Source organism: Hippocampus comes, unplaced genomic scaffold (assembly GCF_001891065.2).
Source record: "Hippocampus comes isolate QL1 unplaced genomic scaffold, H_comes_QL1_v1.1 scaffold68, whole genome shotgun sequence".
Lineage (NCBI taxonomy): Eukaryota > Metazoa > Chordata > Actinopteri > Syngnathiformes > Syngnathidae > Hippocampus > Hippocampus comes.
Window position 1 is genome coordinate 3,239,297 of NW_017805625.1, and position 12,864 is coordinate 3,252,160.

A 12,864-nucleotide genomic window follows, 5' to 3' on the forward strand; every position below is an offset into this window, starting at 1 on the left:
CACACACACACCCACACACACACACACACACACACACACACACACACACACACACACACACACACACACACGAAATGGACAGTCACCGACAGACACACACATACACACATCTCTTGCGATGCTCAGAGTCACTTCATTAAGCTGACTCCTGACCAGTCCCAAATGTGCGCAAAAAAAAAAAAACACTGACACTTTCATCGTCTTGGAATGCACCACTTCCATGCACAGAAAGGATAGTAGAAAATGGGGGGAAAGGTCAAGAAGTCATCGGCACTTGAGCGCAAAACTCTCTGCGGTGATTAAAGGTTTTACCCTCCTCCTGCTCGCACTTCTCTGACTCCTACTGTTGTCTTGTTAGCCTTTAAAAAGATTTCACTTTTCCACGTATGCCACGATCTGAAAATTACTTATAACATTACTTACGTATTGAGCTAGTTGTTACTTGCAACAACTAGCTCAATACATATAAACTGAATGGGGCTCTGCTGGAAGCCATATCGACCCCCTCCATCCCCCACAAGTGTATGCGTTTGTGCAGTGACCCACCACACATCAACCGTCTACGTGTAGCTGCATGACCAGCGATTGCACTTGTCTAGTTGTTACAGGACAACAAAAAAAAAAAAACTGAAAACTGGGGCAGAGGCGGGGAGGAGGGGGGAGAATGGAAGAGCAATTCGGACCCCTCTCAAACATGGCAGGCGACCACAACTGCTTTGCTTTGGTCACGCTCGACGTGGTGAGCTGCTTTTGGCGAGGGGGGTTTTACTGGCGAGGTGAGGTGAACTGGTTCGGGCCCTCTGGGAAAAGAGACGGAATGCAGGGAGAGCCGCCTTGTGGTTTTGACAGAAAGTCTCAGGTTAATTTGTGCCTTATTGCTGCTTGTTCTTAGTTGCTTGTTAGATTAAATTGAACGGGTTCAGAGACAGCGCGATGAACATGTGGTTTCATGCTACTTCACAGTTCTGATTTTCAAGGTTTGAATCAGAGCTCCTTCCTGCGTGTAATTTGCGTGTTCTCCAAATGCTTGTTTCTTCTGACATTTCTGAGTCCAAAAACACCTGCAAAGGTCAATACAGTGTTCCCTCGTTACTTCATGGTTAGGTTGTTGCGGGTTCACTCTATCGCAGGGTTTTCATTTGTGACTTCATCTATTGCGGTGTTACCTTGCTATTTTGTGGGTTTTCTTGTTATTTTTCTTCATTCAAAGTCGGGATAATTTTTGTTGAGGGGACTATTGTTTTACAAAAAAACAAATGATGCCGTGAACATTATAGCAAGTTGCCCCCAAAATATGATCCGAGTGTACTAGTTCACTCAGCCTATACAGAAACTCACAATGTTGTTCAAATGTCCCGTCTGATTAGTGAGTGTCCCAGAAAACGGAGATCTGGAGCCCAGTGTATCAGGTAGTACAAGAAACAGTTGACGCACGAGCTGCTCATTCTGGGTTATGTTCAGAAATTAATGTGAGCAGAATGCGCTCTGCCTCCGGCCGCACACAAAGACAATCAAATGTCTGCTTGATTACTTCGTTGAAGTTTTTCTTTTTAGTTTAAAACGGCTTACCTCAACTAGAATGCTATGTCGCAATGTATGCCAAGGTACAATCCTAGTGCGTCAATGCACCTTAAATTTATTAAGTGTAACAAGTGTTTAGAAGGGTGTAAACTGCGTGTGTGTGTGTGTGTGTGGGGGGGGGGGTGTAACGGCTTAATAGAGGCATTAATCTCCCCATAATCCACATAAATTTTTGCTATCGTACAACATTTTTACATTATTTAGTGGACATGTACAATTTTAATTTAAGTGTAAAAATCCACCGCTGTAAATATTAAACCAGGGAACAGTAAAATGTGTTCTCTACTTGTCTGGGGAAATGAAGAAATGCATGGAAGAGGTCATGTATTTTAAAAGACGTTAACCACAGCTAGAAATATTAAAACCATAACTTCAATGAACTATGATGACACAGAGGGAAGATTACGGCTTGGTTGGTGAATACTTTCCGATGTGCATTCTGTTACTCTTCTGGTATGATCATTACCGACTTATTGCCAACGTAGCTTATTAGACCGAGCAGCTAGAACGAGCATGAATGCATCATTTTCCCATTTTTGAAAAAGCTACATCTTTTATTCTGATCCTGATCATATTTTTCCTTTTTGCAGCCACTGGGGCTCTTTTGGTATATGATAAATGGAATAGTATGACAAAAAGAGAGAAAAAAAAGGTCTGAGGAGCGTATGAGGTATGTGGCAGGAGTTCAGTCGAAGCATTTTGGCATAAATGTATCATTTTCCTCTCAAAAATGTTTGGCACATTCTCATCCGTATTACACCTGCAAAAATAGACAAACAGCACAGAAGGACAATCAATCCGACACAGGTTACAAACATTCGGTCCCACGGAGACGAATCCTTTTCGATTGGGCTGTGACATGATCCTTCGGAAGTGATTTGCAGCTGTGCTTAAAAGCGGCGCGTTTGTATTTTCTCGACGTCTACGCAGGAAAAAAAAGAGGGAGGAAAAGCAGGAGAGGCCTGCGGCGCTTGGCGGGGTTAATTGACAATTAAAAGAGAGGAAGACCCCTCCTACACAGAGATTTCACCTCGGGCCCACAGTTGAAGACATGTAAATGAGGGCTTTGGCAAGGTAGCGACTGGCTTGGCACCGCACTCCTACTCTGCTTCGACATGGCAGGCTTGTGGAGAAAATGACAGTGTGCGCTCGCTAATGCTTGTCTTGAGATGAGCTGACCGCAAACCACAAAGGAAGACGGGGAAAGATGAAGAAGACGGCCAACATATGTAGCCTACCGCACAGTCAATACATTGGACACTTGATGGATTTTTTTTTTTCCTTCTGCAAGCTCTCTCGTCAGCCTTTTTTTTTTCTTTTGCATTTAAGGGCACTTGTGTATTTCAAAGTGTGCTTGAACTAACTGAGGGTGCACGTTATGTTCACCTCTTTTGCTGCTTGCTTTCCGGCCTGTTGCTGCTGCTGCTGCTGCTGCTGCTGTTGTTGCTGCTGTTGTTGCTGCTGCTGTTGCTGAGTCAGAAGCTGCAGGTGCAACTGCTCCTGCTGTTTCTTGTAGTACTCCTGTAGCTGCAGGGAGGTGAGGAGGAAACATGAGCGAATCAAAACTCAAAGAATCATCGGCATGCTGATTGTTGCCAACATGGATGAGGAGGAAACATGAGCGAATCAAAACTCGGCGTCAAAGAATCATCGGCATGCTGATTGTTGCCAACATTAATTATTGTGGCAGCGCGCGGTCCATTGACAAACCGCATACGAGGAACCATGGCAGCCAATCGAAAAATACTATGAAGCGACAATGAAATGACGCGTGCTGACTTGTTGTAAGGCAATTATGTGTGTCAAAGCCATGGCAAGCAATTAAACGCTGCATCCGAGGATCAGGCTGCAACAGAAAATGCGCCTGCGCACACGTCGCAAAATGATATCAGGGTGGCAGATGTCTCTCATTTTTTTTACATACATCCAGAGGGTCTATAACACTGAAAAGGACCACATCCCTCGGAGGGAATTACACACAGATAGTCATTATCTACACCACTTATTCATGAGATCACCGCAGGGGGCTGTAGTCGATCCCAGCTGACACCGCTGAGCGCCACAAGTAGGACTTGCGCCACACGATGACATAAGCGCTGCGCTTCAAGTTCCTATACTTCCATTCGACTGTTGTGTCGCCATTGGAGAAATATGGAGTGTCGCTGCGGCTATTCGCTGAGCTCATGAAATTGAAAGTGCATTCTTTGGATGGGGAAACGATTTGGACAATTGCTTCATACCGTATGTGTGACTGAGGCGTAGAACGTAATTCGGACACAGCACACATCCACAACACGCACTTTTCGTACTTGCAACAAGAGTGTCACAGCCAGAACGACAAAATTAAAAAACAGATTCCACCCACACGTAATTAGTAAAATATGATGTCATAACGTCGACCACACTGTGCAATATATTACCTTTTGTATTCCTGTTCACCTGAAGGTTAACACTGTGTAATTTCTGCAACCTGCAATACTTGAATAGTCAAATAGCCTCTTTGCTTCTTACATTCTGTACATATTTGTCTTTTGCACTAGTTGGACCGTTACCACTTCAAAGACACGGCCCTTTTATCTTTTTTTCCATTGTTTGGAAATTGTTGTCACATACATTACCAAGCCCTCCTTCAGTACTAGTATTTAACCTTATATTACGTTAAATGACACTTCTTGAAATTAACCCTTTCAGGGACAGCGGTGACTATGGTGGACAGCTTATCTGTTATCAGGTTACAGGGTGCATGAAAGGGTTTAATGCATAAGGAATGCAAATGTATATAGTGAGAATATCTCATTTGTGGCATTAAAAAAAGTCAAACACTTGTTAATTAGAGTAAGTGTCATTTTTAAACCCTTTAAGTGGGACATTTACTTGTGCCTGCGGTCCCTGTTTCACCAACAACGCAACCGCGAGCGACACCACGGTGCGAGCAATGGGCCCGTGACCGAAGTACTCATAAATCCATGCATCCCAACAAAAGTCACCAAAAAGGAAAATCGTTTTTTTTATGCAGTCCACTGCAAACATCCGGACGACCGAGTGGGACATGAACTCACACCAGCTGCACAAAAGTCAGCTCTGTGAACCACCACGGGCCCCTCGGCTGGGATCATTCTTTCATTTAAAAAAAACACACATTACAAACACCCAAAGCATTGTCTCTCCTGACTGACCACAGCCTGTCCGTGCATTTGTGTTGGTAATCAGTCATTTCGGCAGGCCGCTCCATTAAGATTGCAATCTCGCAACGCAGGCAGGGAAACTCTGACCACAGTGTGTGCTGAAGTGCGCATGTGTGCCTGGGAGGTTATCCTCTTGAGATGAACCCCCCTGGGCGTGTGCACCTCCGCAGTTTGTCTTTGTTTCATGGTGCATCAAATGTTCAAAGAGGCTTCTCAGAAGCGAATGACTTCACAGAGCCGCAGTTGCTGCGGTCTCTCATCCGGCGGACCCGCGATCGGGCCGGCTAGACACCAGTGAACATCCTAACTGAGCGGCGTAATGCTCCTTCTCCCTTTGTACCATACGCCATTTTACATTTCCAGCTTCAATCTTATCCCGGCCCATAGGTTGAATTTGGCATAATTTACTTTGCATTTCAACAATGACGCACTTTCTTATCTTTAATTTGTTTTAATGGAAGACGCAGTACTTTTCTTTGCCTCCTTTCTTCCCCATCTGCCTTTCCACTCTTTTATTGTTCCTTAGGCGGGGTTAATATCTCTTTTCTGCCTCACTAGTCCTGATCCCCCTCCTCGTCACACATGCAAATGCGGAGGCAAGCGCGCACGCACACTCGGCTGCAGAGTGGTGAGTTGAGGGAATAATTAAGTGATAATTAAGGTCTTTTAATGATTTGATTCAGTGGCTCTATGCATTAAAGAGTATGGAAGTGAGGCACTCACCTCTTCAGCCTATTACCATGACCTTGCCGTAGTGAACAAACCAGTTCAGTATATGGGAAAGGAAAAGCGGCCGTAGCATAAGTAAAGGTTAAAGGAAATTGAAAGGTTAACTTACACACACATACACACAAATATTATGTGGTAGTGGACCATAAACCTTACCTACACTTTTTTTTTACAATGCTGTATTGCCACGGGGTTAGGAAATTTAATGCTCTGCAGAGTGATATGTCAGCCGATTGTCTCATTCTGTGTGTGTCTGTGTCGGCCCGTGCAAAAGTGCTGGCTTGCAGATTGAGACTCGAAGCAAGTCTGTGCCGTGGTTAATTAACTGGGAGAATGATGTTAAACTCAGTGGTTTTATTAGTCGGACTTCTGTGTCGTAGAGGAGGCGAGGAGGTTCTTAGCCACCCTTTCGTTCACAAAGCATGTGATTTGTAGATGTCCTTTATGATAGATGTTGCGATAGCTTTGAGTTCTTATTCATTGGCGACCCTTGTGAGGATAAGCGGATCAGAAAACGGAGGGACGGATGGCCGAAAATGATGCAGATGAAACACACTGCTGTAAATGACCCGATTAGATTTTTTTTAAAAAGTTGAGGAAAATCTAACTTAAGTCACACAAAAACCTAGCATCAATGATAATATGATAAATGATGTCAGCAAAATGCTGCGATCATATACATGTGCTTTTAAGTGTTCGGATTTTTAAAAAAAAATTTTTTGTGAGGCATTGTGCTTTTGTACAAACAACTCTGAATCTTTACCCCAGGTGTCTTTCACATAGAAGCAAGAATGTGTGTCTGTGTCTGAACATTTGGCAGCTCTTTCGCAGATGAGCAGTGTTTATTTGTTTGTTGGCCGTTAGCATGGCAACAAAATACCTGAACCCTTCCTAAAACACTGTGAATCGTTCATGTATGTGTGTGCTTTCAGGCGGGGCCATGCTTATAACAACAACCAAGCACAGTAGTAATAACGTTAAAGGGGAGGAACTTGAAAAAAAAAATGTGTGCGTGAGTCACAATTTTGCCTTTGTTTACCATCATGATCTCACAACATCAAATGAGATACAGACACACCTAGTCTGTGTCATCGCACAATGAAACTTCAGACACATCTAAACATGTTGGTGTCGGAGTGAGTCCAACCACACACAACACCATCTGTGTGTGTGTGTGTGTGTGTGTGTGTGTGTGTGTGTGTGTGTGTGTGTGTGTGTGTGTGATGGTGTGCTCAGGTGCGCGTGTGTTTCACCTGCTGAAGCATGAGCGCCTGCTGTTGCTGCAGCAGGGCCTGGAGCTGAGGGGGTGACAGGATCTGTTGCATCTGCTGGGGAGTGATCATCTGGGGGCTCATCATAGCCATGGATACAGGGACCTGCATAAAGCAGAGGCAACACAAACACATTCAAAAATGTACTGGCAAAAGTAGGAAAACACCATCAAAGCTTTAGAGTTGTATGTGAACAGCGTCGTCCTTAATCCTTGTTTCATTTCCCTCTCGGGATGAATAAGGTCTCTGTCTGCCTGTCTGCTTGGCTAGCTAGCTAGCCAGCTAGCAATGCCCAAAATGTACTTAAAGTTTTAACTAACGTAGTCCGATTACCGGTAATGACTCTTTTAATGTCAATGTTAAAAATAGCACACACACACAACCGCCCCCACCGCCCAGAAACCATTTGTTTCAAAACTTTTTAGACAAAACAATTTAGACTTTGTTGCTAGGCCCCAACTGCCCCAAAATGCTAATGAAAACAATGGCCTATGCTAGTCAGCGAGTGAGCCAAAAACAAGATTATAAAGGACCCTGAAACACGTTTATCTATACAGAGTAATCTGACAGGTGAATCAGCACTTCGGATTGAATATAAAATAAATATTTGCAAATGAGAAAGATAAAATAATTGGTTAGCTATAGATCAACATCATGCAAAGAACAATAAAGACATCTCTTCATATCTATTTTGTTGGACCATTCCTCCACTGCGCTGGCATTGTTGAAAATAATTGAAACAATTTATGGGACAGCAGCAGATATACAAGCCCTGATAGGCAATCTTTATCTAAAAAATAATAAATACATCTTAAACATCTTATCTCCCTCCATAAACACATGATTATGGTTGCCTGCGATTTACTCCCCGCATATTCACGCCTGACTAAGGAGAGACATCCAACATCTCAGTTGTCACCGGGAGATGTTTATCTCATCAGAGTATGCGGCAGGCAAGAAAAGACTCAGCAAAGAGAAAAGTTGTACGCCGAGATAGACAGAGAAGCTAATCTGATTCCAAACAACACAACTAAAGCATACTAATCACACAATTCAGACAGTGAGACATAAGGGCTGGTCATAGATGCTAAATTAATGTGTTTGAAAACAGATTTACATATTAAATTAAAAGACAACTGAAAGAGGAAACAATTAAGGGAAGTAAAGACCAAGCAGATAACAGATATTTAATGAGACAGGCAGTGAGAGTGCGACTGCCAGAGTGGATATAGTGTCTCTCCTAACAGGCTGAGGGATGGGTAGCGCTTTCTTCACTGCCTACACGTCAATAAACTATACTGTCTTCGCAATACAAATAATCCTGCCTGTTCAGCAGTGATGGCACTTTAATGGAGAAATACAAGCATGACTTATCACCTCACAAACTGGCCATTTATCTACATCCACTCCGCGTAGAACAATTTGTCACCATCACGGTCAAACTGCTCATCACCCACAAGAATGCTATGGGAAATTACGAGGGGGAAGTGTGAAGAGCTGCTTTTTAGAGAATAATCCTAAAATTATGGGGTCCCACAAAGTGTGATGTGGCATTAGAGTTACAGTAAAAGAGAGATATTCTGCTTGTGTGCTTTTTTTTTTTTTTTACATTTAACCCTTCCAGCGGTTAACGTCTTTTAAAATTTGCATGGCAGATTAGACTGTTACTTGAAAGATTGTACAATTAACAAAAATGGCAGCAGTTTGACCCTGGAAGAGATTATTTATAAGATGTAGCATGAGAGTTACAGTAAAGGAGAGATATTCTACGTGTGTGCTTTTTTTTATTTTATTTTTTTTACATTTAACGCTTCCAGCAGTTAACATCTTTTAAAATTTGCATGGCAGATTAGATAGACTGTTACTTGTCTGTACAATTAACAAAGATGGCAGCAGTTTGACCCTGGAAGAGATTATTTATACTGCCATTGTCTTTTTTTAAAATTAATTTTGAAAATTTTCTTTGCACTACCTGTTCACCCTGTTTCATTTTAGAAGTCATGACGATATGGTCAAGTTCCCCAATGCCTGCATATTTGAAATCTGCCATGATTTTGTTGCCATTACGGATGATTGTCGAAATTGTTCATTTTGCAAATTTGTCGTCTCAGCTGAGCTTCGTCTGGGAGACTCCCTTTCGAAAGGCTTGCTTGTGTTTATCACACGTTTTCAGACTGCATGCTCCGCATGTCTGTGGAAGTACAACAATGGCCGAGGTGATCAGTAGCGTTGTTAGGTAATGGGGTAATCCCGCACTGTACATTTTGTTTATAAACAAAGTCGCCATGGCAGTTAGCTTCCCACGATTCGTTGTAATGAAGGCCTTTTCACAATTTTTTGGGGAAGATCTGGTAGTTAAGATGAAGTTTATATTATAAAGATGGTCATTGTAAGCAAAATCGGCAAACGGGAAATTAATTCCGTGAAATCGGGACTTCGAAATGCCCTGCGACATGCCACACTGAACTCAACTTGGTGGAAGCATGAATAAGCTGTGTTACAAAATATGTGATTGAGCTCAGGGACAGGCGGCATGAATGAGGGGGGCGGGGCCGTGGCGGTTGGTAAAGGAAAAGGGGCAAGAGGGGACGCGAGGAGGGAGGGGGGGGGGGTGAGCAAGGTGGGAGCGATGGTGCCCGCCACTTGGCATCATGCCAGGGTGCCCCCCTCCTCAGGGCCTTGTCTTTCAAGGCTGCCAAATGAAAAGCTGTAATTAATTGCTCTTGTGCATCCCATTCTTCCATGTTGACAACTCCTACGTTCTATTTTATACACACCGCCATTGGCATTTGCAAGTCAGAGGCAGAATAATTATTGGAGTTATAGCACCTTTCCACATGTCGGCTAATGCCCCCCATGGACTCAAGTGCCGAGATATGGAACTCATGTGTGAGGATGTACGGGAGGCTGAATGCATGTGTGTGACAAGCTGAATGCAGAGTAGTTAAGGTTTGATGCCATTAATTGCCCCTATAATCTAATATCACAAAGCGTGGTTATTATGGGGGCAGGCGATGCCACCGCCATACGACACCGCCAGGCGGTAAGCGACGACACAAAACAAAAGCCCTGCCATTAACGATTTGACGGGCCGGGACAAAAGCGCCTCACAATGCAGAATTATATTTTCATTCGGCTTTGTCTCTCCCAGTGAATGATTTCTCGCCTTTCATTGGGGTGTTGAATAGGGGGAGGCTGAAAAGCTGGGCGATTTGAAGTCAGCCATTTATTAAATGCATTTCACCCCCCCCCCCTGTTGCCCCTTTTTTTTCTTGTTGCATGTTAATTTAAAAGAGGGAGATGTGTGTGTAGATTAGTGCCAGAAAGGTGGGGCTGGGTGGCAGAGGGAGAAAATGAGGACGTCACTGTGTGAAAAATTAAGAAATCCCTAATAAAGTAAAAAAGTGTGGCCAATGGGGACTCGGTGAAGAAAGTGTCACCTCACCATTTTTATCCTGATGTTTTATGATATTTGAGAGACAAGCTTTTTGTCCCAAATTTCAATCATGTGACTGCTCAACCAGACCATATTCATCACCAACATTGAGCTATAATAATATTACATCCTAACCCAATACATTACTCCTTTCATTAACATGCAGGAATCAGTCATCCACGTGCACAGGAGCACACTGCTGAGGGCCGACTGGTGGCTGACAGAGGTCAACCCCTGCCATGGAGTGCGGGAGCGGGGGGGTGAGGGGGGCAGGGAGCGATGGAAACGAGATGCGAGAGACAGCCCTGTCGTTTACAGAGAGTGGAGGAGTAATTAGAGGGGTTGTTTGAAGAGGGAGTTTAACTGATTAACAAAGGAAGAGAGGGAGCGTCTGAAAGATGGGAAATAGAAGGAGGAGAAAGGCAGGGAGTCCCCAGAGGAGAGAGGAGAAAGGGGGGATGTAACTTGCATTTCAATGAGGGATCCATCCCTCTCTCCTCTTTTCCCTTGATGACTTTCCATTCAAAGAAGAATGAGGGAAAGCCCCACCTCACATCTCGGATGAAACCTCAGAAGATGGTGAGAAGGACTATCTGATATTAAACCAGTGCCTTGGAGAGGGACGAGGCTCCATGTTTATATACACACATCCTGCTTAAATGACTGCATTATCTCCGAAGCAGGGCTGAACTTTGGCTACCATCTTCACCTTTCACCGCGGTCTCTTGTATCAACCAAAGGCCGACGCTCAACTCTGTCAAAATTGGTCCATACCAGTTTAATCCAACACTATATTTATTTCATAAAAGGACTCGCTTTCCAGCAATCCATCCATTTGCCAAAACAAACATGGAGAGAACATGCAAACTCAACACAGAATGCAGAGCCGAGATCCAAAACCTGTGTGGCTGAGGTGCTAAGCTAATTTATAATTCTAACTTAGCAGGAAAGGTTTCGGAAAGGCCCTTTTCTGTTTTTGCAAAGCAAGGTGTAGAAAGACATGGCTTGATTAGTTTGGTGTGAACAACTTGAATGTTTCTCTTGACAAATGGATAAAAAAAATTGGAGACACACTCTAAGGACCTCATTTTCGTGCTCGGCGCAAAAAGTGAAGTGGAACTGCGTGCATGGCTGAAGCTTTCTTTCTTTTAGCATTTTCGTAGATGGGGTATCTGCGCCGTTGTGGGAGTGAACAGATTCCCGACCAATTGAGACGGCTTCTCTCGTTCCGTTTAAATACAGCGCAGGTAAGGCGCGCGGCCTACATGACGGAAGCATGACAGATTGACTGACTGACTGAAGAGCGCTCAATCCACCAGACTACCCAGCACTGTGGAGCACGGTCTGCCAAATTCCCAAAAACAAAACACTAGACTTGCCGCGGCATGAAAATGAAGAGCACGTGCACCCGTCCACGGAAACAGAGCCCTAAATGATGAGTGGAAAGAGTGGAAGCCGTTACAACTGCAAAGAGAAGGAATAAGAATAAGATAACGAAGATGAAGGCGATGAATATAGGATACACAATCTGAGTCAAGCCTAAACTGGCACATATGTGTCTGTGTGCATGCGAAGCTGAGAGAAAAGAAGAAGAGCTGCCATCATCAGCATCTAAACGGGCTCTCAGTCTAAATGATGTGCACCTTGCCTCTGGGTCTACGGGGACGCACAGGAGAGAGGGATAATTGAAAAAAATGACAAGGGAGGAGGAGGAGAGAGGCTGACATCCCCCCCCGCCCCACTCCTCCCTCGCTTGCTCCCCTGGTAGGAGCAAAAAGCAGTGCTGTTTATCCCTGTCACTGAACATTACCACCTCTCCCCTCTCCCTGTCACACACAAACATTGATGTGCCTGCGCACACAACATGGAAACTTGTGCTTTTTTTTTTTTTTTTTTTTTTACATTGGTGCATAATCCTCCCCTGCCACTGAAGGGACACTCGAAAGGGGGCTCCTCCATTCCAAATCAAGTCTCTTCTGCGCCGTGTTTCTTCTTGAACTCGGACTTGTTTGTATAAAAGGTATCCTTCCCCAGGTAAACAACCCGTCTCTTCCTCTTGCCAAGTAATAAGAGGAGGGCGTGGAGGGCTGGCAGGCTTTTCAAAAGTAAGTGGGCTCCACGAGAGAGGACTGAAGTAGAAAGGCGATGGAGACGGAAAAAAAAAAAAAAAAAAGTGAAGGAGTCCCCAATGTGTAAAGAGTGTTTGAGGCTCAGGGTCAGACCACTACTGGAATTAAAATGGCTTCCATTGTGTGCGGTGAGTACACCTCCTCATTAATCCAGAGTGGGGTTCGGGGGGCGCATTTTCCTTGGTGATGAGGAAAGGAAAGGTGAGCGGAGTCGGGGGATGTTCTGCTCATCTCGCCTCCTTTCCCTCAGATGGACACGAACACCTCATACGGACGTCTCATGTTGGCGCTTCAGCTATACTTCTCTTGAATTGGCATATTGCTCCGAGGTGGCGGTTACGTGTCACAAGATGACATGTGAGTTCTGACCGAGTTTTCACATCGTCATAGTAAAATACTGCATGCTGCATCTGTCTGTATGAAGAGACACACGGGTGTGAAAGGGTCTCCATCGGCGGGCCTCTGAGAGCACTGAAGAACTCGGAGGATGGCGGATGAGTGGATCACATGGGTGAGCGGATGGAGGGGGGGGG

The 12,864-nt window shown here is 44.3% G+C and overlaps 1 protein-coding gene across 2 annotated transcripts in view; it reads right to left on the minus strand.

Annotated features, from left to right (window-relative positions):
- Window positions 1-12,864, minus strand: part of foxp4 (forkhead box P4) — a 101,595-nt gene that overhangs the window by 27,373 nt on the left and 61,358 nt on the right. For both annotated transcript variants that reach the window (XM_019881091.1, XM_019881092.1), the window contains 2 exons: window positions 6,749-6,871; window positions 2,968-3,108 (listed from right to left, as the gene is read on the minus strand). In XM_019881091.1, coding sequence (XP_019736650.1) covers window positions 2,968-3,108; window positions 6,749-6,871 — 264 coding nt within the window. The remainder of the gene's footprint in view (window positions 1-2,967; window positions 3,109-6,748; window positions 6,872-12,864) is intronic.